The 26,287-nt window shown below is 45.4% G+C and overlaps 1 protein-coding gene across 1 annotated transcript in view; it reads right to left on the bottom strand.

The window, feature by feature from the left end:
- Positions 1-254: 254 nt before the first annotated feature.
- spast (spastin) overlaps positions 255-26,287 on the bottom strand; it is a 46,600-nt gene continuing 20,567 nt past the window's right edge. Inside the window, exons 3-17 of the mRNA XM_056279814.1 lie at positions 16,200-16,283; positions 13,967-14,053; positions 12,143-12,336; positions 11,924-12,057; positions 10,974-11,067; positions 9,417-9,491; positions 8,165-8,236; positions 7,143-7,218; positions 5,533-5,624; positions 4,869-4,948; positions 4,733-4,775; positions 3,973-4,052; positions 2,535-2,605; positions 2,065-2,105; positions 255-1,473 (exon numbers count right to left, since the gene is read on the bottom strand). Coding sequence (XP_056135789.1) covers positions 1,348-1,473; positions 2,065-2,105; positions 2,535-2,605; positions 3,973-4,052; positions 4,733-4,775; positions 4,869-4,948; positions 5,533-5,624; positions 7,143-7,218; positions 8,165-8,236; positions 9,417-9,491; positions 10,974-11,067; positions 11,924-12,057; positions 12,143-12,336; positions 13,967-14,053; positions 16,200-16,283 — 1,349 coding nt within the window. The 3' untranslated portion in view covers positions 255-1,347. The remainder of the gene's footprint in view (positions 1,474-2,064; positions 2,106-2,534; positions 2,606-3,972; positions 4,053-4,732; positions 4,776-4,868; positions 4,949-5,532; positions 5,625-7,142; positions 7,219-8,164; positions 8,237-9,416; positions 9,492-10,973; positions 11,068-11,923; positions 12,058-12,142; positions 12,337-13,966; positions 14,054-16,199; positions 16,284-26,287) is intronic.

Raw genomic sequence — 26,287 nt, forward strand, 5'->3', positions numbered from 1 at the left:
CGGCTGGTGTCAAGTTGGGAAGTGATGTTTTAAGAAGAGGCGAGCATGCACGTTGGGAGTCGGTGCGCATTGTCGGGTTGCGATCCATCGAAATGAATCTTGGCTGCATGCATACCTGGATGTTTGGTGAACACACACGACGGGATCAGCATCTGATCAGCTGAGATGCATTTTAACAGAGAAACAATCACGTGCCATCTGCCTGTGGCCACCTGTCTGTCCAGAAAATGAGACAAAAGTGAAGAGTTTTGTTTCATATTTTATACTTGAAGAGAATAAGTACATCTGTGTTGGCTTATGTGCCAAGTGGGTCTCATGACCGTTCAAATGGAAACCTTTTATAGCTGTGTAGAATAAAGAACAAAACAGACTTAAATACATATTCTATCAGTCAACAGTTCTCAAACTTAATGGGGCGTTCTTGAGACAACGGTTTCCAGTCAGGCAGGATGTAAACAGATCCCATCGGTCACCACGTAGGACCTGACAGACATGTGTCTCGCAGAGTAGAAACTAACATCATCTTTAACTGGAGGCTGGCATTCAACACCACAACACACAATCTATCCACTAGAAATACAAAACTAAAATCTGAACCGTCAGGATTTGTTCTACTTTCAACACGAGAGCAGAAGAAGCCGTGAACTTTCCTCGCCGACATCGTTGAGTTCTTCTCCTGAAACTCGTGCAGGGGGTTTGACGTCACCCGGGGTCAGACACCTTAACTTAACCTGCGGGAGCTCACACGGCGTTCAGGGAGGGAGGCAGTGTAGCGTCCAGAGTCCCTAAACCCAGAGAAACCGGGTTCTGACCGGGAGGGGTTGCTGGTTCAGATTCCATGGCTGGTCAGAAAACCACTGGATGAAGAACAGTTAAAAAGCTTCCAGTCAGAGGCCAGTAAGAAGCCCGACAACATCTCCACGTAAGGCACAGCCTCCTGCTAATATAACGACTGGCCTCTGTAAAGGAAGTGATGTCATCAGGGCCACAGTTGCTCGTGTATCCCAGCATCTTGCATGTGTTCTCTGGCCCAAAGAACGTTTAACATTTAGAATAAAACAACAAAACATGGCTGCTTGACAGCCACAGTGTCTGCTAAAGTACGCTAACGGACTTGTTCTGCTGGTGGTGGTTGTCATCCTGGCTTTCCTTGCTCTACAGGAGAATGTTTTATGTTTACATACCTCAGAAAGTGTTCAGTTACAGAAAGAAACGTTCTTTCTTAGACATTTCTATGGGAAGGTTTTCCTACGTACCCTTTTTCTAGTTTTTTTTTTTTATATAAAGGGGGCGTTAAGCCCATGGTAGAACAGAGTCTTTATTAGACTGACCCCTGGTGGCCGGGTGTCATACTGCAGTGGTGTCACCATAGTCTCTGTTCCAGTGGACGTAGAGGTCGAGGGTCTGAGGGCTCACGCTCTTCTTGATCTTCTTGAGTGACTCCACAAAGTCACTGAAGCTGATGTTGCGTACCTGTAGAGTTGAAAACAACCCAGAACAAACCACCACTGAGACTAACGCAGACCAACACAGACCAACACAGACCAACACAGACCAACACAGACCAACACAGACCAGTGCTCTTCTTCCTCCAATTGGCTCTGTGCATAACTGCAGTCCGCTGACTTCCGGTTTCTACTGCAGCGGTCATACCAGTTTCCTGTGGTGGTGGTGGTACCAGCAAACGGGTGAAAAGTTACATCCACAATTATGAGGACGGATGCACGGACGGACGGAGGGACGGACAGGATTGTGGACGTAACTTGATATGTACAACTTGAAACTGTTCACCCGTGTGCTGGTAGGTGCAGGTGGAAGTGTGTGGACAGTTGTGTGCACGTGGTTGACTTGTATCCATGGTAAATCTTGCAGGCATCACCAGACCTGTGCCACTGCCAATAGCACACGCCAACAAACAGGAAACTGGTCCGACCGCTGCAGTAGAAACCGGAAGTCAGTGGACTACAGTGATGCACAGGGTGGATTCCTCCCCTGGCCGAGTGAGAAGGGCTCTACGGCACAGCTTCATAGAGTGTTAAGGAGGCAGTGTGTGTACCCGCTCACCTCACTCGCTGACATGTTCCGCACTTGATCTGGATGAAGCTCTGGTGCCAGCAGGATGAGTTGGAATTAAAAAAGGGGGGAAAAAGATGTAAATGAGAGAGCAGCACCATGTGAGGGATCTCACTCCTGAACACGTCACATTAAAAACACACAAGTCTGCTTTTAACAGTGTTACCACTTACTGGGTAAACCAGCACACCGACAGGAGGGAGAACAACAGGTAGGCACAGGAACAGACAGACAGATGGGGACAGAAAGAGACAGACCTGAACAGACAGACAGGAACAGACAGACAGACAGGAAGACACAGAAAGACACAGACCTGAACAGACAGACAGGAACAGACAGACAGACAGGAAGACACAGAAAGAGACAGACCGGAACAGACAGACAGGAACAGACAGACAGGAACAGACAAGACAGGAAGACAGACAGACAGTAGTGTTGTAATAATAAGCAGAGCTGCTCACCTCTGATTGGACCCAGGGAGGCATCTTTAGCCAGGGAGGTGAGATCACTACCAGAGTACCCCTGTGTCATTCTGAAACACACACACAACACACAGCGTTGAGTTGTGTTACTGCCTTCCTCTAGCCATTGAGCTTCATGTTAGTGTTGTGTTGGTGTTGCGTTAGTGTGGTGTTGGTGTTGGCGTTGTGTTGGTGTTGTGTTAGTGCTGTTCATCTCAAGGAGAGCATGGCACAAGCCCACTGGGTAAAAGCTTGCTGAAAACTCCAACCACACGTTGAAAAGACAGTCACTAGATGCTGAATGACAACAACTACATGTTGTCATCACATGTACGGTAGATATACGTATCTAACAGTCCTTCAGCCAGTCACCTGAAATGTACTGTAAGGTCTTCACATGCAGGGACTCTGTACACCCATCAGCCAAAACATTAAAACCACTGACAGGTAAGTGAATAACATCGATTATCTCATTACAATGGCACCTGTCAAGGGGTGGGGTCTACTAGATATACTAGATATACTTGATATATTAGATATACTAGATATACTTGATATATTAGATATACTAGATATATTAGATATAATAGATATACTAAATATATTATACTAGATATACTTGATATATTAGATATACTAGATATATTAGATATACTAGATATACTTGATATATTAGATATACTTGATATATTAGATATACTAGATATACTTGATATATTAGATATAATAGATATACTAGATATATTAGATATACTAGATATACTTGATATATTAGATATAATAGATATACTAGATATATTAGATATATTAGATATACTAGATATACTTGATATATTAGATATAATAGATATACTAGATATACTAGATATATTAGATATACTAGATATACTTGATATACTAGATATATTAGATATACTTGATATACTAGATATATTAGATATACTAGATATACTAGATATATTAGATATCTTTGACACGTACTACCACCTACCTAAGAATCACTGCAGACCAGGTGGCGAGGGTGGTCGTCACCTGGACACTGCTTGGTATCCTCTTCATCATATTCTTCATATATTTTCTAATTCATTATAACTGTGTTATCCTCTTTCAGTATCGTATTGTGTAAATTGTGTGAACACAACATCATGTCACGTTGTGCGTCTTGGGAGAGAGGTCCTCCTCTGCTGCTCTCCCTGAGCCGTCTTTCTCCCCGTTAAAGGTTTTTAGGGAGTTGTTCCTTTTCTGATGAGAGGGTGTAAGGACAGGATGTTGTGTTGCTGTACAGCCCCCTGAGGCACATGTGTAATTTGTGATAATGGGCTACACAAATACAACTGACTTGCACCCCTTCAAGGCGACAGTATGGCCTGACGGCCGCGGCGGCCTCAGGAGGTTTCGATGTTGTGGCTGGCGGGTGTCTGTCGGGGCTGTACTGTACCTGGCCAGCTGGTTCAGTTCTCTCTGGGTGAGCGGGTTGCCGTGTTTTCCTAGGAGGTTTTTCAGCAGCTTGTAGCGGGTCTACAGACGGCACACAGACACACAAACGCCATGGTCAGACGGCTGCAACACCAGAAAACCCACAGTACTGAGGCGGCACGGAGGAACTGAAGCAACAGCCACTGCTAGACAAGTCTACTCCAAAACCTCAACTAGGAGTCAAATAAAACTAGTTAACAAAAACTACAGAAGATTCAAGTAGGTACACGGTTCTCATTTTGCTTTTTTGGACTTAAACTTACAATCTTGAAGATGTACACACATGTCCTACTGGATACTGTATCTCTGGTGTATCCATCCATCCATCATCCATCCATCCATCCATCATCCATCATCCATCCATCCATCATCCAAACCGCTTATCCTGCTCTCAGGGTCGGGGATGCTGGAGCCTATCCCAGCAGCCACTGGGCGGCAGGCGGGGAGACACCCTGGACAGGCCGCCAGGCCATCACACAGGGCCGAAACACACACACACACACACTAACATACCTAGGGACAATTTAGTAGGGCCGATTCACCTGACCTACATGTCTTTGGACTGTGGGAGGAGACTGTTTTATAGGACCTTTCCTGGGAAATGTGAAAGGAGTGCAGTGTTTCACATCTTCCTCACAGCAGCCAACCAGAAAAGTAAAGCTCTGATTTCAGATCCAACCGTATTGTCACACATGCAGGTGAGGTTTCCTTTCCCAACATACCTCCTCTGTTGGCAGAGCTACGTACACACGCTTGGGGAAACGCCTGGACAGAGAAAAACACACAAAGCTTTGAGACACATCGAGCAGCCTGCCATCTAGCGGTGGACACACAACATAGCAGCCACAGACGTCTGACCTGAGGACAGCCTCGTCCAACTCCTGAGGTCTGTTGGTGGCGCCCATCACCAAAACCCTGTCGTCACTTCCTGACTGAACCTGTAAATACACACACACACACACACACACACACACACACACACACACACAAAAGAATAAAATGACAAATACTGTGACATACACATTTACTTTTTACAGTAAAGCGTTTTTTAATTTTGTAAAGAAGGGTACAATATAAATAAAGTTTGTTATTACTGTTATTATGAGTATATACAGCCGTTTATACTATCGTGATAGTTTAAAACCAATGCCACAATCTCACAATCTATGATGTCACAATGTCACCATCTATGATGTCACAATGCCACCATCTCTGATGTCACAATGCCACCATCCATGATGTCACAATGCCACCATCCATGATGTCACAATGCCACCATCCATGATGTCACAATGTCACCATCCATGATGTCACAATGCCACCATCCATGATGTCACAATGCCACCATCCATGATGTCACAATGCCACCATCCATGATGTCACAATGCCAGCATCCATGATGTCACAATGCCAGCATCTATGGGGAGCGTCTACAGACAGACCCAGTCCGCTGGGTTAGGGAGAAGACTGAGACTGAGTATTTTCTATCTAAACAGACGGGGACAGACAGAGAACTCGTTACCCCGTCAAACTCGATCAGGAACTCGGTCTTCAGGCGCCGGCTGGCGTCGTGCTCGCCCTCTCTCCTCTCACACAGCAGACTGTCCACCTCATCTGTGTCAGACAGGAGCAGGGAGGAGGAGGGGGGGGAGGACTGTGAGGGAGCGCTTCAGCAGTGGGAGAGCTCAGTGAGGTAAGAGGGGACTTGGACAGTGAAGCCAAAATATCACCGACGCCCCCTAGTGGGTGTTTCCAGCACACCGCCCGTGTAATTGAAGGGAGCGCTGCAGGCCAAAGCCACGTTTCTAAACACACACAACACAGGTTCCCCTCAGGTGTGTTCTGTCACCTCGGCCAGTTCAGCCACCACCTCCCCCGACGTCAAATCTTTTACATGACTGTGTTACAGAAGTGATGTGTTGGTATGGATCCCTGAACTGCCCGTGTGGGAAGATGGTGCAAACTCACATTTGCAGCGGCCTCACCCAGCGTCTTTGTCCACGTCTGAGTTTGTGTCATCGTGTGAAGAACTTTTACGTCTGTGATTGTCGCTTTCGTGTGACGGCTGGGAGAGCTGGCGCCGGATCGGCTGGGAGAGCTGGCGCCGGATCGGCTGGGAGAGCTCGGTCTGCTGCGTCCTGTGGGCCTAGGGACCACGGCACTGCCCGGACCTGAGCCCGAAGAGGAAGCACCCGGGGCGGTCTGACAGGACGCGGAAGCGGGGCGGGCTAAGCTAACTGCTAGCTAGCACATGCAGACCGGCAGTTCCGACAGTCACCCTGGCTGGCGTTCGCTCTCTGGACGGTGGACTTTGTGTACTGAGTTGTTGACGGTTTGTGTTTTTGGGCTTTGTTCTGTTTTTGTACGTTTTCGGTGGTGTCGTTTCTGGGAGCTTTTGGATACGTATGCGTTTTTGTCTCTTTTGTGTACGCAAGTACGTGAATGCGACATTAAATTGTCCCCGATTCCTGATATTAAAAGGGGCGTGGCTTAACGTGGGGATGAGTTGATTGACAGCTAAACTTGTGGCAGCGGTCACACGCCCTGCGACGAGAGGCAGGGTGTGCAGAATGGATACGGGTGGATGTACCCTACCTCCCGTCTTTACTGCGTAGCTCCACCCTGGCTGGCTGTGTAGCAATACTGCCACCATAGTACCTACGACACAGTAGCCACCTTTACTATACTACATTAAAACAAAGCTAAATGCCAGCATGTGTACTTTTTTTGAATAAAATTCTCATAAAAACCGACCGGACACCATTCTGGAGGAAAATGGCGACTTTGCGTGGTTACCATGGAGATAAAGGTTGTACAAGCGAGCCACACCCGCTTGGTGTGGTCACATCCCCTGGGTGACTGAGGGTAGTATAATAGATATATAATGCGTACTACACCCAGTTTAATAGCTAGTCAGCGGTGTGTCGTACTCTCAGTATGAAGTATGTGGCGGAGTATTCGGACGCCATCTTGCCTCTGCATACTACCCGAATGCGAGCGCCACGGCAACGACTACAACCCTGATATTTTGGCTTCAAACAGCACCGTGACAGTGACGGCGTGCGTCACGGCGCCAGCTGGACATGTGGAGGCAACGGTGTGAGCTGTGATGGACGGCGAGGAGGGTGTTACCGATGAAGATGATGGAGGGCTGAAGCTCCCTGGCCACGGCAAACAGGGCACGGACCAACTTCTCCCCTTCTCCCACCTGCAGGGAAAACACACACACACAGACACACACACACACACACACACACACACAGACACACACACAGACACACACACACAGTGCAGTGCAGTGCATGTTACAGAGTGTTAAAGTCCTGACTCACTTTACTTCGGACTACATTATTTTCATGAATGTGCCTTTGGGCAAGGCACTCCTAAGTTTTTTTGGGGGATTTTACCCCCCTTTTCTGCCCAGTTGTCCTTGCCCAATTACCCCACTCTCCCGAGCCGTCCCGGTCTCTGCTCCACCCCCTCTGCTGATCCAGGAGGGCTGCAGACTACCACATGCCTCCTCCCATACATGTGGAGTCACCAGCCGCTTCTTTTCACCTGACAGTGAGGAGTTTCACCAGGGGGAGGTAGCACGTGGGAGGATCACGCTATTCCTCCCCGTCACCCCCCCCGAACAGGTGCCCCGGCCAACCAGAGGAGGCGCTAGTGCAGCGACCAGGACACCTACCCACATCCAGCTTCCCACCCAGAGACACGGCCAACTGTGTCTGTGGGGACGCCCGACCAAGCCGGAGGCAACACGGGGATTCAAACCGGTGATCCCCGTGTTGGTAGGCAACGGAATAGACCGCCACGCTACCCAGACGCCCCAAGGCGAGCTGAGCCTGAGTAGAGCTGAGCTGGCCCTCAGCAGAAGACTGTCTGTACTGGTGTACTGGCCTACTGACTGCATACAAACCTCATCAAGGTCTCCACAACATCCACAGTGGAGCCTGCTTATACCTCCAGCACCTCATTATGAATATATCCTACATATCCGACCCGCCGTCCAGCTCAGCCCTGCCTCGGGGGCAGGGCTGAGCTGGACGGTGTGACGGTTCAGACTGGTGTTTCTGAGATGAACGTTCACAAGCATCTGGAAACCACACAGAGCTCCTCTCCACAGCTGGAGTCCACCAGCCGCTTCCACTTACGTATTTGGAGGTCAAACTGGCGGCGCTGATGTTGAAGAAGGTAGCGTTGGATTCCATGGCGACCGCTTTGGCCTGGGGGCGGAGTTAGAGTGAGACAGACGTATGGTTAGCCTTTAGATGAGCCAACTAAGGAACTTTTATTATCATTACCTGGAGCAAAACGTCTTCCTTCATAATGACCTCCAGCAGCCGCGTCAAGTCCGTTTTATTTGTACACAAACATCCTCACATATAATACCACAAACTACACGGGTGTCTCAGGGGGCTTTACAGCAACACAACATCCTGTCCTTAGGGCTCTGACACCAGGCCACACCAGGCCGGCCGGTGTCGGGCCGTCGGTCAGCGTCTGTGACCCCAGTTTTTGTGGCGCTAGTCGGACCCGTCGGCAGCTTTTCGGCCGATTCGGCATGTTGAATGGGCGGAGCCGTTGGTGAGAGAGACCACTCTGATTGGCAGAGAGAGGAGGATCTCTCCCAAGATGGACAACGTGACATGATGTTGTGTTCACACAATGTACACAATACAACACAAAACAGGAGGATAACACAATTATAATGGACTTATAAACTATATGAAGACTATGACGAGGAGGATGCCAGAGTTAAAGGGAAGGTTTACAAGGTGGTGGTGAGACCAGCCATGTTGTATGGTTTGGAGACAGTGGTACTGATGGAAAGACAGGAGGAGGAGCTGGAGGTGGCAGAGATGAAGATGCTAAGATTTTCATCGGGAGTGATGAAGGAGGACGGGATTAGGAACGAGTATATTATGCCGCTTTCCCACTACATGGTACCGGCTCGACTCGACTCCACTCACCATCTTTTCGTTTTCCATTACTGGGAAGTGCCGGCATTTTGTTACCACGTTTGTGGTACCACCTCTGTTGAGGTTCCTAAAATAGCAAAATCAACGCAGACCTCTGATTGGTCAGAGAAACACGGCACTGCGTAATCAGTGTGCTCATGGGACATCGCCCGGCATTTTGACATACCGGAGCGGTCGAAGCAGAGCTACCTTAAAAGTACGTTTTGAAAATGAAAAAAATGGGGAGCCAAAAATCCACGCCGTGGTCTGTCAAGTAATAAAGTAGTAACGATACTGGACCACATCGTTACCGCGTCATTAACACAACCACATTATTACTATTATCACCATTACTATGAATATAATTAATATTACAGCATCACGACTACCATGGTTATGACTTCCACAGTAGTCTCGTCATGACTGTGACATCAGCCAGACTCACCAGCATGGTCTTCCCGTTTCCTGGGGGGCCGAAGAGGAGGAGACCCCTGGCTGGAGCCCGCAGCCCTGTGAACAACTGGGGAAGGAAGAAGAACAGATCAGTTTTATCATCGTCTTCACCAATAACTGTCTTTTAAAAGACACAAGTCGGGGTATTTCAGAAGTCCACAACGTTGTTCCATCGTTGGAGGTCCGGTTCGTTTCACATCCCCCCAAAATCAAACACACCCGGTGGTTACAGTCTGACCCAAAAAGAAGGAAAATATGACACGAGCGTAATGTATCATATCATCACATCATATGTATCATATCATCACATCACATGTATCATATCATATGTATCATATCGTCACATCACATGTATCATATCATATGTATCATATCATCACATCATATGTATCATATCATAACATCATATGTATCATATCGTCACATCACATGTATCATATCATATGTATCATATCGTCACATCATATGTATCATATCATCACATTATATGTATCATATCATATGTATCATATCGTCACATCATATGTATCATATCATCACATTATATGTATCATATCATATGTATCATATCATCACATCACATGTATCACATCATATGTATCATATCGTCACATCACATGTATCATATCATATGTATCATATCGTCACATCACATGTATCATATCATATGTATGATATCGTCACATCACATGTATCATATCATAACATCATATGTATGATATCACCACATGTGTTCTCTCTGTGACAGCAGCCTGAGAGTCTCCATGCTATCCACAATCATCCATCCATCCATCCATTATCCAAACTGCTTATCCTGCTCTCAGGGTGGCGGGGATGCTGGAGCCTGTCCCAGCAGTCATTGGGTGGCAGGCGGGGAGACACCCTGGACAGGCCGCCAGGCCATCACAGGGCCCACACACACACACATTCACATTCACACCTAGGGACAATTCAGTCCATCTGATCCACCTGACCTACAGGTCTTTGGACTGTGGGAGGAAACCGGAGCCCCCGGAGGAAACCCACACAGACACGGGGAGAACATGCAAACTCCACACAGAGGACGACCCGGGATGACCCCCAAGGTTGGACTACCCTGGGGCTTGAACCCAGGACGTTATCGCTATGAGGTGACTGCACTAACCACTGTGCCCCTCTTCAATTCAATATCCAATATTCAATAAAATGTGAACAGTGGATATTGAGCTGAGGCAGTTGAGGTAAAAGCAACAGTATTTTAGTACGCTACTTTGTTCTTATTTCTATTTCTTATTTATCTTTTATTTCTGTTTGTTTCTGTTCCTATTTTCTTATCTTGTTAGTTTTTAGTTATTAGAGCGCGAGTGTCCGTAATAGACCTCAATTTCCCCTTGGGGATAAATAAAGTATTCGGATTCTGACACTTGTGACTGATGGATCAGACTGCTGACTCAGACACAGGACACCACACCATGGCTGTGAGAGGATGCAAGTTGTGAAGAAAGCAGTTTCACTTGGTGTCAAAGGGACAAAGTTCTGTTTCCCTTTGATAGGGTTGTGGAGGACGCACCTCAGGTCTCAGCGCTGGCAGGATCACGATCTCCTGCAGGGCCTGCTTGGCCAAATCCTGACCGGCGACGTCCTCAAACCGCACGGACGAGGCGCTGGAACAAAGCACACACACTGAGGATCAACACAGGCCAGAGGCTAAGCTAACACAGTCAGGAAAAGGTCCATACTGGCTGAATCTCCATGAATGAAGCACAGGATCTGAGATGATCATTCACTCTGGTCTACGCTCACTGCTATTACTCAGCTGGTCTACGCTCACTGCTATTACTCAGCTGGTCTACGCTCACTGCTATTACTCAGCTGGTCTACGCTCACTGCTATTACTCAGCTGGTCTACACTCACTGCTATTATTCATCTGGTCTACGGTCACTGCTATTACTCAGCTGGTCTACGCTCACTGCTATTACTCAGCTGGTCTACACTCACTGCTATTATTCATCTGGTCTACGCTCACTGCTATTACTCAGCTGGTCTACGCTCACTGCTATTACTCAGCTGGTCTACACTCACTGCTATTATTCATCTGGTCTACGCTCACTGCTATTACTCAGCTGGTCTACGCTCACTGCTATTACTCAGCTGGTCTACACTCACTGCTATTATTCATCTGGTCTACGGTCACTGCTATTACTCAGCTGGTCTACGCTCACTGCTATTACTCAGCTGGTCTACACTCACTGCTATTATTCATCTGGTCTACGCTCACTGCTATTATTCATCTGGTCTACACTCACTGCTATTACTCATCTGGTCTGCCTCACTGCTATTACTCAGCTGGTCTACACTCACTGCTATTACTCAGCTGGTCTACCCTCTCTACTATTATTCATCTGGTCTACCTCACTGCTATTACTCATCTGGTCTACGCTCACTGCTATTACTCAGCTGGTCTACGCTCACTGCTATTATTCCTCTGGATTGTACATGGAGAATGTTAGCTAGCTAACCTGTCCACTATCTCATTAAGAATGAGGTTGGCTAGTTTGCTGTCCACGTTCCTCAGGTTCTTCATGTCCTTCTTCTTGACCGGGGAGGACACTGGGGTGCCGGGTTTAATGTTCTGACGGTCCGCCGTTTTCCCCTAAAACAGAAACAAAGAAGACAACGCGTTGTGGCGGTGAATAACCACGTAGCAGGTGGATGCTCTGCTGCCGCCGTGAGCCCACCTTACTGCTGCTGCTCTGTGCAGCGGGCCGCTGTGCAGGAGCTCCCGAGGACCCGCTGAGATTGGGGGAGCGCTGGCGGCCATTCTGTGTTCCTGAGGAAGAGGAGGACGAGGCCTTCGGGGGGTGCTTTGGCCGTGACAGGGAGTGACCGGAGGAAGTCAGGGAGTCTCTCTTCTTGGGCACAGCGCCACTTACTGACACACACACACACACACACACACACACACACAGACTCAGTTAAAAACAGGCTGACATTGCCTACCAACACGAGGATCGCCAAACCGAATCCCCGTGTTACCTCCGGCTTAGTCGGGCGTCCCTACTGACACAATTGGCTGTGTCTGTGGTGGGAAGCCGGATGTGGGTATGTTTCAAGATTTTCAAGATGGCGAAAAGAATCGGCTGACAACTCCACATGTATCGGAGGAGACATGTGGTAGTCTGCAGCCCTCGCCGGATTGGCAGAGGGGGTGGACCAGTGACCGGGACGGCTCGGAAGAGTGGGGTGATTGGCCGGGTACAACTGGGGAGAAAACGGGGGGGGGGGTATATATGTATGTACATTATTAAAAATAATAATAAGTCTAACTAACTAGTATTGCTGGTGCCAACTAGCGAGGGTAGCAACTTTTAATCAACTAATCGACTAATTGTGCACATCCCAACCCTGCACATCCCCATCCTGAACATCCCAACCCTTGACATCCCAACGCTGCACACCCCAACCCTGCACAGCTCAACCCTGCACATCCCAACCCTGCACATCCCAACCCTAGACATCCCCACCCTTCACATCTCAACCCTGCACATCCCCACCTTGGACATCCCAACCCTGCACATCCCCACCTTGGACATCCCAACCCTGCATATCCCAACCCTGTACATCCCAACCCTGCACATCCCCACCTTGGACATCCCAACCCTGCATATCCCAACCCTGTACATCCCAACCCTGCACATCCCAACCCAACCCAACCCTGGACATCCCAACCCTGCACATCCCCATCTTGGACATCCCAACCCTGCACATCCCCACCTTGGACATCCCAACCCTGCATATCCCAACCCTGCATATCCCAACCTTGGACATCCCAACCCTGCACATCCCAACCCAGGGCATCCCCATCCTGCACATCCCCACCTTGGACATCCCAACCTTGGACATCCCAACCCTGCACATCCCAACCCAGGGCATCCCCATCCTGCACATCCCAACTCTTCAAATCCCAACCCTGCACATCCCAACTCTTCAAATCCCAACTCTGCACATCCCAACCCTGGACCATTTTCCAAAGCATCCTGTGCTGTTTTAGCTTTTTAGAAGAGGAAGAAGAAGAAAGTCACTTTATTTTGTCATTGCATTCTTACAGTGAATGTGTTCTGTGCATGTAACCATCCTACTCTAGAGGAGCAGTGGGCAGCTGCAGCACCCGGGGACCAACTCCAGTTGTTATTTCCATTGCCTTGCTCAGGGGCACAGGAAGAAGTATTAACCCTAACATGCATGTCTTTTTAAGGTAAAAAGGTATTTTACTAACGAAATTCAAACATCCAGGACTTCTTCACCGGACAGGAACAGGAATGTTAGCCGGAGAAGCAAAGAATTTTAATACATGTTTATCACCTGAACATTTTCAATTCATGAAAACAGAAAAACTGGGTAATTATTCCCAAGTCTAAAAACCTACAGCATGCAAGTAGACAATATTTGTACTGAATGGGCTAAAACAGAAAAACACCGGCGTGGCCCTTTAAAACCTGGTTTATGGGTTTGTGAGGCGTCTTTGTGAGTTGTGTAGTCCATAACGGGGCACTGGGACCCACCTGAGCGCAGACGTGGGCGGTGACGGGTCGGGTCGGCGCTGTCAGAGCAGACGTCGTGCTGCACCGGCGACCCCGGAACCACTTTGGCTACAACAACCAGAACAACAACAAGAGAAACAGAGAAGAGGAGGGATCAAAAGGAAAGAATATTTATTTAAAATGGAGATAAACAGATGAGACGGATGAATAAATGGAACGTATTAATTTGTGTTGTGCTTAAGACTAAAGGGTAACCCTTCCTTTGACACTCCCCTAATTACTAAGTATTTACCAGGTAAATATATGGTAAATATAGTATGTTATTGGGTCATTACCACCGTAAATAAGTAGGTAAATACAGAGAAGCTACAGCTGAAATAGTAAGAAACACCTCCTCGATTACCCATCTACTCCAGTTACAGTTGTAGTTATCCAAGGTTTATGTTGGTAACAGCTCAAGTTTAATTACGTACCATCTAGAAATTAAGATAGTACTTTACGACAAATTACTACTACCACTACTACTACTACTGCTGCTACTACTACTTTCGGCTGCTCCCATTAGGGGCCGCCACAGCAGATCTGTCCTTCTTTGTCACTCCCAGTGAAAATCTCCTCATCTTCGACCTCCAGCTCCTCATCTTGTCTTTTCATCAGTGCCACTGTCTCCAAACCATATAACATGGCTGGTCTCACTGCCATCTTAAATAGTTATTGTTCATGGCTACACATGGCTACATAAAGGGTTATCACATTTACTTTAGAAACTATGGAATATGTTTGTTATATGTTTAAAAATAAATACGTATATATATATATATATATATATATGGGCTAGGCTCCAGCTTCCCGCGACCCTACGTAGGATAAGCGGTTTGGATAATGGATGGATGGATATGGTGAATATATGGTAAATATATATAGTAAATATATGGTGAATATGTGGTAAATATATGGTGAATATGTGGTAAATATATGGTAAATATATGGTGAATATGTGGAGAATATTTGGTAAATATATGATCAATTTCCATCCATCCATCCATTATCCAAACCGCTTATCCTGCTCTCAGGGTCGCGGGATGCTGGAGCCTATCCCAGCAGTCATTGGGCAGCAGGCGGAGAGACACCCTGGACAGGCTGCATGGTAAATATATGGTGAATACATGGTACATATATGGCGAATACATGGTACATATATAGTAAATATAGTATATGGTACATCTAAATACTGGGGACATTCTTGCAGATGTTTTTACAAGTTACTCAGTAAGCTGTAGTAGTGTGAAAGGAGCCTTGTTTGTTTCCATGGTATTACCAGACTCTTACCATATATTTTGTAACAGCAATAAACACAAACTTTACCACTTATGTTCTGCGACGTTACTACGTAAGACATTTCCACTTACAGAGGAAGTAAACTGTAGTGTAAAAGAAAGCACTGTTTTATTCACATCGCAATACAAAGTCACAACATGTAACTAAGAGTTAACTCCCTGCCACAAACCGGTCACGACTACACGGTGCGCAGCGGAGTGGATGGGTAACAGAGGAGGTGTATCTGACTATTTCAGCTGTAGTTTCTCTGTATTTACCTACCTATTTACAGTGCTAATGACCCAATAACACACATACTATACTTACTGGGTAAATACTTGGTCTTTAGGGGAGTGTCAAAGGAAGGGTTACCAACTAGAGCAGGGGTGTCAAACTCCAGGCCTCGAGGGCCGCAGGGTCTGCAGGGATTTGCTGCAACCGTGCACTACACCACCTGATTAAACTAGTTCCTTTACCTCCTTGATCCAGGAGGTGAGCTAATTAGTGAAATCAGGCGGTGTAGTGCACGGTTACAACAAATACCTGCAGACACTGCGGCCCTCGAGGCCTGGAGTTTGACACCCCTGAACTAGAGCGTTAGGATGGTACCCATCTGCTGTGCTACATGGACACAAAAGGCATTATGGGTAAGGCAGAGAGCATTAAGTGTTCCAGAGGCTAACAGGTGGTGGATGGATACGATGGCTTCCATGTCCAAAATCAAGGCATCTAAAATCAAACGTTAAGCACACAGATGGGTTAGCGCCCCCTGCTGTGAAGGGAGGAACCCTGTGAAGTTAATACGGCATCAAAGAAAGGAGCGGTAAAAGTGTGTGGTGACAGGATGTGCTCTGCCCAACACGCATTCTACCTAGCTACACACGCTAAGGTGGCGTGTTTTCTACCCGAGAACACGTGAAGAAGAAGAAGCATGTACCCAGCAGCTCCAGTCGGTCTTTAGCCATGATGAGATTGGTGGTCATCTTGGCCTGCAGACGCTTATCACGTTCATATTTCTCTCCTGGGGAAAAAGAAGAAGAAACTTATCAGCGCTGAGGAATTAATGTTGCTCCATGAAGAAGATGCAGTGCTCAACAGTTCACCTCTTCACGACCTTTAAACATTTCTATCTACACAGCCTTTATCTGGTAGTTTAGCCCTTAAAGGACACCATCACTCATCGACTTCACCTGGCGGACGACCGGACCTCAACCGTTAACACCTCGGCCATCGTTAAAAAGTCCCCTCCGGAGACTTAAAAGGGAAAGCTCCCCATTCCAGCCCTCACCACCTTCTACAGGGGCACCACTCTAACCTACGGCCTCACTTCCTGGTTCGGCAACTGCAAAGCGACCGAACAACTCCAGCTGAGCGGGATAGTGAAAACAGCTAGCAAGACATTGGTGCCCCTCTCCCCTTCCTGTTGGACAGTTACCATCGACGCTGTGTTCACAGAGCCTCCAGCATCATTAATGACCTGCACCGGCCTTCTCACAACCCGTCTCCCCTCCTGCCGTCTGGGAAGAGGTACAGGAGCATCTGTGCTACATCCAGCAGAATGCTAAACAGCTTCTACCCACAAGCAGTCAGGATCATTAACAAACTGTGTCCCCCCCCCCCCCACGGTCATGCCCAGCCACCGTTGACAGACACCTGCCGTCAACGTTTAAACTGAAGTGGCACCTTAATGGACTGTGTTGCACCTTAACGGACTGCGTTGTTAACTGTGCTTTTCTGTTTTTCTGTTTTTAGTGGTATCGTTTTCAGGGAATTTTTGGATGTGTATTTTTGTCTTGTCTGTTGCACTGCTGTGGGCTGGGAGAAACGGCATTTCGGTTTTATTTATGTGCGCAGGCATAGTGAAAATGACAATAAACTAAATCTTGAAACATACCCACATCCGGCTTCCCACCCACAGACACGGCAATTTGTGTCTGTTAGGACACCCGACTAAGCCGGAGGTAACACGGGGATTCAAACCGGTGAGCCCCGTGTTGGTAGGCAACGGAATAGACCGCCACCCCACCCACTCACCCTATTACTGATTTTAGACGTAACAGAGCTGCAGCCATGCATCATACATAATGACAGTGTGGAAATGGTGACATCATACAAATATTTGTGTATCATCATCGATGAGCACCTTAAATCTGATGTGAACACCGAGGCTGTTGTGAAACAGGGGCAACAGAGAATTCACCTTCTCTGCAAACTAAATTCCTTTTCTGTCAGTCCCGTCATCCTCTGTCGCTTTCATCAATCTTTTATTGAGTCTTCTGAGTGTTTCTTTTATCTGCTGGATTCACAGCCTCACGGAAAAACACAGAAACAGCCTGGACAGCATTGTTAAAATCTGTTCTAGCATCACCGGAGTGAAACAAAAATATCTGGTCTTTTTGCAACCAACAAATCCTCCAGAAGCAGCGAGTATTTTGGCCTCTTCTGGACTTGTTCTAGCAATGTTCTCTGTTGCCACCAGGGTGTTGTTGTGTTTTACCTGCTTGTTAAACTGACCGTTATTCTAAACCATTCAGTCCCTCTGCAATTTGACTAGTAAATGCCCCATAGTGGGGAGGGGGGGGTTAATCTTGGTCGTTTTATTGTGTTTACCAAGTTTCTCTAGCCCATCAATATTATTAACTACTTATAGATCTTATAGATTTTATTCCACATTTAACCCATAAGTTGGGTGTGAGATGGAAGAGAAAGAAGAATTCTGGAGTGAGTTGGATGAAGTGGTGGAGAGGGTACCCAGGGAAGAGAGAGTGGTGATTGGAGCGGACTTCAATGGGCATGTTGGTGAAGGGAACAGAGGTGATGAGGAGGTGATGGGCAGGTATGGTGTCAAGGAGAGAAATGTGGAAGGACAGATGGAGATGGATTTTGCGAAAAGGATGGAAATGGCTGTGGTGAATACATATTTCAAGAAGAGGGAGGAACACAGGGTGACGTACAAGAGTGGAGGAGAGTGCACACAGGTGGACTATATCTTATGTAGGAGGCGCCATCTAAAAGGGATTGGAGACTGCAAGGTGGTGACAGGGGAGAACGTAGCTAGGCAGCATCGGATGGTGGTCTGTAGGATGACTTTGGAGACCAAGAAGAGGAAGAGAGTGAAGGCAGTGCCAAGGATCAAATGGTGGAAGTTGAAGAAGGAAGACTGTTGTGTGGAGTTCAGGGAGGAGGTAAGACAGGTACTGGGTGGTAGTGAAGAGTTGCCAGATGGCTGGGCAACCACTGCAGAAATAGTGAGGAAGACAGCTAGGAAGGTACTTGGTGTGTCATCAGGACAGAGGAAGGAAGACTAGGAGACTTGGTGGTGGGATGAGAAGTACAGCAAAGTATACAGAGGAAGAGGTTGGCAAAGAAGAAGTGGGATAGTCAGAGAGATGAAGAAAGTAGACAGGAGTACAAGGAGATGCAGTGTGAAGTGAAGAGAGAGGTGGCAAAGGAAAAGGAAAAGGTGTATGGTGAGTTGTATGACGTTAGACAGTAAGGAAGGAGAAAAGGACTTGTACTGATTGGCTAGACAGAGGGGCCGAGCTGGGAAGGATGTGCAGCAGGTGACGGCAATCAAGGATAGAGATGGAAACGTGCTGACAGGCGAGGAGAGTGTGTTGAGAAGGTGAAAGGAGTACTTTGGGGACGGCTGATAAATGAAGAAAATGTGAGAGAAGGTTGGATGATGTGGGGATAGTGAATCAGGAAGTTCAGTGGATTAGCAAGGAGGAAGTGAGGGCAGCTATGAAGAGGATGAAGAGCGGAAAGGCAGTTGGTCCTGATGACATACCTGTGGAGGCATGGAGGTGTTTAGGAGAGATGGCAGTGGGGTTTTTAACTAGATTGTTTAACACAATCCTGGAAAGTGAGAGGATGCCTGAGGAGTGGAGAAGAAGCATACTGGTCCCGATTTTCAAGAACAAGGGTGATGTGCAGAACTGTAGCAACTACAGAGGTATAAAGTTGATCAGCCACAGCATGAAGATATGGGCAAGAGTAACAGAAGCTAGGTTAAGAGGAGGAGAGGTGATGATCAGCAGCAGCAGTATGGTTTCATGCCATGAAAGAGCACCACAGATGTGATGTTTGCTTTGAGAATGTTGATGGAGAAGTATAGAGGAGGCCAGAAGGAGGTACATTGTGTCTTTGTAGATTTAGAGAAAGCACATGACAGGGGGCCGAGAGAGGAGGTGTGGTATTGTATGAGGACGTCGGGAGTTGCAGAGAAGTATGTAGGAGTGGTGCAGGATATGTATGAGGGAAGTGTGACACAGGTGAGGTGTGTGGTTGGAATGACAGATGGGTTCAAGGTGGAGGTGGGATTACATCAAGGATCGGCTCTGAACCCTTTCTTGTTTGCAATGGTGATGGACAGGTTGACGGACGAGATCAGGCAGGAGTCTTCATGGATGATGTTTGCGGATGACATTGTGATCTGTAGTGAGAGTAGGGTGCAGGTTGAGGAGAGCCTGGAGAGGTGGAGGTATGCACTGGAGAGAAGAGGAATGAAAGTCAGTAGGAGCAAGACAGAATACCTATGCGTGAATGAGAAGGAGGACAGTGGAATGGTGAGGATGCAAGGAATAGAGGTGGTGAAGGTGGATGAGTTTAAATACTTGGGGTCAACTGTCCAAAGTAACGGGGAGTGCAGAAGAGAGGTGTAGAAGAGAGTGCAGGCAGGGTGGAGTGGGTGGAGAAGAGTGTCAGGAGTGATGTGTGACAGAAGGGTACCAGCAAGAGTTAAAGGGAAGGTTTACCAGATGGTAGTGAGACCAGCTATGTTGTATGGTTTGGAGACAGTGGCACTGATGAAAAGACAGGAGGTGGAGGAGCTGGAGGTGGCAGAGATGAAGATGATAAGATTTTCACTGGGAGTGATGAAGAAGGACAGGATTAGGAAGGAGTATATTAGAGGGACCGCTCAGGTTGGACGGTTTGGAGACAAAGCAAGAGAGGCAAGATTGAGATGGTTTGGACATGTGTGGAGGAGAGATGCTGGGTATACTGGGAGAAGGATGCTGAATATGGAGCTGCCAGGGAAGAGGAGAAGAGGAAGGCCAAAGAGGAGGTTTATGGATGTGGTGAGGGAGGACATGCAGGTGGCTGGTGTGACAGAGGAAGATGCAGAGGACAGGAAGAGGTAGAAACGGATGATCCGCTGTGGCGCCCCCTAACGGGAGCAGCCAAAGGTAGTAGTGGTAGTAGTATTAGTAGTATTAGTAGTAGTAGTAGTGAGCTCCCTGGAGTGTTATTATTTGTTTGTTTGTTTGCATGTTACTGTTTTTCTGTGTACAACAAGCTGCTCCAAACAAATTGGCCCTAGCAGGATTAATAAACTTCTTTGTATTGTACTCTATCCACTGGATGCGTTTTTTGCACTGGCAGCATCCACGACCTCATTTTCAGACCGCTTCTTTCAAGCACTTATTGTTGCTAGGTTACAAATACCATCTTCCACATTCCTTTGTTGGGAACAGACAGACAGACAGAGAGACAGACAGACAGATAGATACTCAGCAGCAGAAGCTCTCTACATGGGCATTGACAAACCTTTGCAAAGAGGAGTCTGGGTGCATGAGATGACCCGTGCAAGAAAGCAGCTGGGAGAGTACCAGCAACTGCTGCAAGAGCTGCATCTGGATGATGCCCGTTCAAGGCTTATTTCAGACTTAACAGGATCCGGTTTGAGCCCAACTACAGGGAGACCATCAGCCCTGCTGAACCACTCTGTGTTTGCCTATGGTCAGTTGATGAACTGTGTCAACACAATCGCTATGGCTACAATCCCATTAGGTTCTGTTCAGTTTTTTTTTTAATTTTAATTTCCATTTGCTTGTACAATGCAATCACAAATGACAGTCATATTCAGAGTTAAAGTGCAACAAAATATGAGTGTAAAGGCAAGACTCTGAGATGGTTTGGACATATGGAAGGATGCTGAATATGGAGCTGCCAGGGAAGAGGAGAAGAGGAAGGCCAAAGAGGAGGTTTATGGATGTGGTGAGGGAGGACATGCAGGTGGCTGGTGTGACAGAGGAAGATGCAGAGGACAGGAAGAGATGGAGACGGATGATCCGCTGTGGCGCCCCCTAACGGGAGCAGCCAAAAGTAGTAGTAGTAGTAGTAATGTAGTAGTAGTAGGTGTGTTTTATCCCTAGTATGACATCATGTTCCTGTACTGGCCGTCTTTATCAACCTAAGTAGTAGTAGTAGTAGTAGTAGTAGTAGTAGCAGTAATGTAGTAGTAGTAGTAGTAGTAGCAGTAATGTAGTAGTAGTAGTAGTAGCAGTAGTAGGTGTGTTTTATCCCAGGTATGACATCATGTTCCTGTATTTGCTGTCTTTATCAACCTAACTAGTAGTAGTAGTAATGTAGTAGTAGCAGTAGTAGTAGTAGTAGGTGTGTTTTATCCCAGGTATGACATCATGTTCCTGTACTGGCTGTCTTTATCAACCTAACTAGTAGTAGTAGTAGTAGTAGTAGTAGTAGTAGTAGCAGTAGTAATGTAGTAGTAGTAGCAGTAGTAGTAGTAGTAATGTAGTAGTAGTAGTAGTAGGTGTGTTTTATCCCAGGTATGACATCATGTTCCTGTATTGGCTGTCTTTATCAACCTAACTAGTAGTAGTAGTAGCAGTAGTAGTAGTAATGTAGCAGTAGTAGTAGGTGTGTTTTATCCCAGGTATGACATCATGTTCCTGTGTTGGCTGTCTTTATCAACCTAACTAGTAGTAGTAGTAGTAGTAATGTAGTAGTAGCATTAGGTGTGTTTTATCCCTAGTATGACATCATGGTCCTGTATTGGCTGTCTTTATCAACCTAACTAGTAGTAGTAGTAGTAGTAATGTAGTAGTAGCAGTAGTAGTAGTAATAGTAGGTGTGTTTTATCCCTAGTATGACATCATGGTCCTGTATTGGCTGTCTTTATCAACCTAACTAGTAGTAGTAGTAGTAGTAGTAATGTAGTAGTAGTAGTAGGTGTGTTTTATCCCAGGTATGACATCATGGTCCTGTATTGGCTGTCTTTATCAACCTAACTAGTAGTAGTAGTAGTAGTAATGTAGTAGTAGCAGTAGTAGTAGTAATAGTAGGTGTGTTTTATCCCAGGTATGACATCATGTTCCTGTATTGGCTGTCTTTATCAACCTAACTAGTAGTAGTAGTAGTAGTAGCAGTAGTAGTAGTAATGTAGTAGTAGTAGTAGGTGTGTTTTATCCCAGGTATGACATCATGTTCCTGTGTTGGCTGTCTTTATCAACCTAACTAGTAGTAGTAGTAGTAGTAATGTAGTAGTAGCATTAGGTGTGTTTTATCCCTAGTATGACATCATGGTCCTGTATTGGCTGTCTTTATCAACCTAACTAGTAGTAGTAGTAGTAGTAATGTAGTAGTAGCAGTAGTAGTAGTAATAGTAGGTGTGTTTTATCCCAGGTATGACATCATGTTCCTGTATTGGCTGTCTTTATCAACCTAACTAGTTGTAGTAGTAGTAGTAGCGGTAGTAGTAGTAATGTAGTAGCAGTAGTAGGTGTGTTTTATCCCAGGTATGACATCATGTTCCTGTATTTGCTGTCTTTATCAACCTAACTAGTAGTAGTAGTAGTAGTAATGTAGTAGTAGCATTAGGTGTGTTTTATCCCAGGTATGACATCATGTTCCTGTATTTGCTGTCTTTATCAACCTAACTAGTAGTAGTAGTAGTAGTAATGTAGTAGTAGCAGTAGTAGGTGTGTTTTATCCCTAGTATGACTTCATGGTCCTGTATTGGCTGTCTTTTTTTTAACCTAACTAGTAGTAGTAGTAGTAGTAATGTAGTAGTAGCAGTAGTAGTAGTAATAGTAGGTGTGTTTTATCCCAGGTATGACATCATGGTCCTGTACTGGCTGTCTTTATCAACCTAACTAGTAGTAGTAGTAGTAGTAATGTAGTAGTAGCAGTAGTAGTAGTAATGTAGTAGGTGTGTTTTATCCCAGGTATGACATCATGTTCCTGTGTTGGCTGTCTTTATCAACCTAACTAGTAGTAGTAGTAGTAGTAATGTAGTAGTAGCATTAGGTGTGTTTTATCCCTAGTATGACATCATGGTCCTGTATTGGCTGTCTTTATCAACCTAACTAGTAGTAGTAGTAGTAGTAATGTAGTAGTAGCAGTAGTAGTAGTAATAGTAGGTGTGTTTTATCCCTAGTATGACATCATGGTCCTGTATTGGCTGTCTTTATCAACCTAACTAGTAGTAGTAGTAGTAGTAGTAATGTAGTAGTAGTAGTAGGTGTGTTTTATCCCAGGTATGACATCATGGTCCTGTATTGGCTGTCTTTATCAACCTAACTAGTAGTAGTAGTAGTAGTAATGTAGTAGTAGCAGTAGTAGTAGTAATAGTAGGTGTGTTTTATCCCAGGTATGACATCATGTTCCTGTATTGGCTGTCTTTATCAACCTAACTAGTAGTAGTAGTAGTAGTAGCAGTAGTAGTAGTAATGTAGTAGTAGTAGTAGGTGTGTTTTATCCCAGGTATGACATCATGTTCCTGTGTTGGCTGTCTTTATCAACCTAACTAGTAGTAGTAGTAGTAGTAATGTAGTAGTAGCATTAGGTGTGTTTTATCCCTAGTATGACATCATGGTCCTGTATTGGCTGTCTTTATCAACCTAACTAGTAGTAGTAGTAGTAGTAATGTAGTAGTAGCAGTAGTAGTAGTAATAGTAGGTGTGTTTTATCCCAGGTATGACATCATGTTCCTGTATTGGCTGTCTTTATCAACCTAACTAGTAGTAGTAGTAGTAGTAGCAGTAGTAGTAGTAATGTAGTAGCAGTAGTAGGTGTGTTTTATCCCAGGTATGACATCATGTTCCTGTATTTGCTGTCTTTATCAACCTAACTAGTAGTAGTAGTAGTAGTAATGTAGTAGTAGCATTAGGTGTGTTTTATCCCAGGTATGACATCATGTTCCTGTATTTGCTGTCTTTATCAACCTAACTAGTAGTAGTAGTAGTAGTAATGTAGTAGTAGCAGTAGTAGGTGTGTTTTATCCCTAGTATGACATCATGGTCCTGTATTGGCTGTCTTTATCAACCTAACTAGTAGTAGTAGTAGTAGTAATGTAGTAGTAGCAGTAGTAGTAGTAATAGTAGGTGTGTTTTATCCCAGGTATGACATCATGGTCCTGTACTGGCTGTCTTTATCAACCTAACTAGTAGTAGTAGTAGTAGTAATGTAGTAGTAGCAGTAGTAGTAGTAATGTAGTAGTAGTAGTAGGTGTGTTTTATCCCAGGTATGACATCATGTTCCTGTATTGGCTGTCTTTATCAACCTAACTAGTAGTAGTAGTAGTAGTAATGTAGTAGTAGCATTAGGTGTGTTTTATCCCTAGTATGACATCATGGTCCTGTATTGGCTGTCTTTATCAACCTAACTAGTAGTAGTAGTAGTAGTAATGTAGTAGTAGCAGTAGTAGTAGTAATAGTAGATGTGTTTTATCCCAGGTATGACATCATGGTCCTGTACTGGCTGTCTTTATCAACCTAACTAGTAGTAGTAGTAGTAGGTGTGTTTTATCCCTAGTATGACATCATGTTCCTGTATTTGCTGTCTTTATCAACCTAACTAGTAGTAGTAGTAGCAGTAGTAGTAGTAGTAATGTAGTAGTAGCAGTAGTAGTAGTAATGTAGTAGTAGTAGTAGGTGTGTTTTATCCCAGGTATGACATCATGGTCCTGTACTGGCTGTCTTTATCAACCTAACTAGTAGTAGTAGTAGTAGGTGTGTTTTATCCCTAGTATGACATCATGTTCCTGTATTTGCTGTCTTTATCAACCTAACTAGTAGTAGTAGTAGCAGTAGTAGTAGTAGTAATGTAGTAGTAGCAGTAGTAGTAGTAATGTAGTAGTAGTAGTAGGTGTGTTTTATCCCAGGTATGACATCATGGTCCTGTACTGGCTGTCTTTATCAACCTAACTAGTAGTAGTAGTAGTAGTAATGTAGTAGTAGCAGTAGTAGTAGTAATGTAGTAGTAGTAGTAGGTGTGTTTTATCCCAGGTATGACATCATGTTCCTGTGTTGGCTGTCTTTATCAACCTAACTAGTAGTAGTAGTAGTAGTAATGTAGTAGTAGCATTAGGTGTGTTTTATCCCTAGTATGACATCATGGTCCTGTATTGGCTGTCTTTATCAACCTAACTAGTAGTAGTAGTAGTAGTAATGTAGTAGTAGCAGTAGTAGTAGTAATAGTAGGTGTGTTTTATCCCAGGTATGACATCATGTTCCTGTATTGGCTGTCTTTATCAACCTAACTAGTAGTAGTAGTAGTAGTAGCAGTAGTAGTAGTAATGTAGTAGCAGTAGTAGGTGTGTTTTATCCCAGGTATGACATCATGTTCCTGTATTTGCTGTCTTTATCAACCTAACTAGTAGTAGTAGTAGTAGTAATGTAGTAGTAGCATTAGGTGTATTTTATCCCAGGTATGACATCATGTTCCTGTATTTGCTGTCTTTATCAACCTAACTAGTAGTAGTAGTAGTAGTAATGTAGTAGTAGCAGTAGTAGGTGTGTTTTATCCCTAGTATGACATCATGGTCCTGTATTGGCTGTCTTTATCAACCTAACTAGTAGTAGTAGTAGTAGTAATGTAGTAGTAGCAGTAGTAGTAGTAATAGTAGGTGTGTTTTATCCCAGGTATGACATCATGGTCCTGTACTGGCTGTCTTTATCAACCTAACTAGTAGTAGTAGTAGTAGTAATGTAGTAGTAGCAGTAGTAGTAGTAATGTAGTAGTAGTAGTAGGTGTGTTTTATCCCAGGTATGACATCATGTTCCTGTATTGGCTGTCTTTATCAACCTAACTAGTAGTAGTAGTAGTAGTAATGTAGTAGTAGCATTAGGTGTGTTTTATCCCTAGTATGACATCATGGTCCTGTATTGGCTGTCTTTATCAACCTAACTAGTAGTAGTAGTAGTAGTAATGTAGTAGTAGCAGTAGTAGTAGTAATAGTAGGTGTGTTTTATCCCAGGTATGACATCATGGTCCTGTACT

The sequence above is a fragment of the Lampris incognitus genome, chromosome 5 (genome assembly GCF_029633865.1).
Source record: "Lampris incognitus isolate fLamInc1 chromosome 5, fLamInc1.hap2, whole genome shotgun sequence".
NCBI lineage: Eukaryota > Metazoa > Chordata > Actinopteri > Lampriformes > Lampridae > Lampris > Lampris incognitus.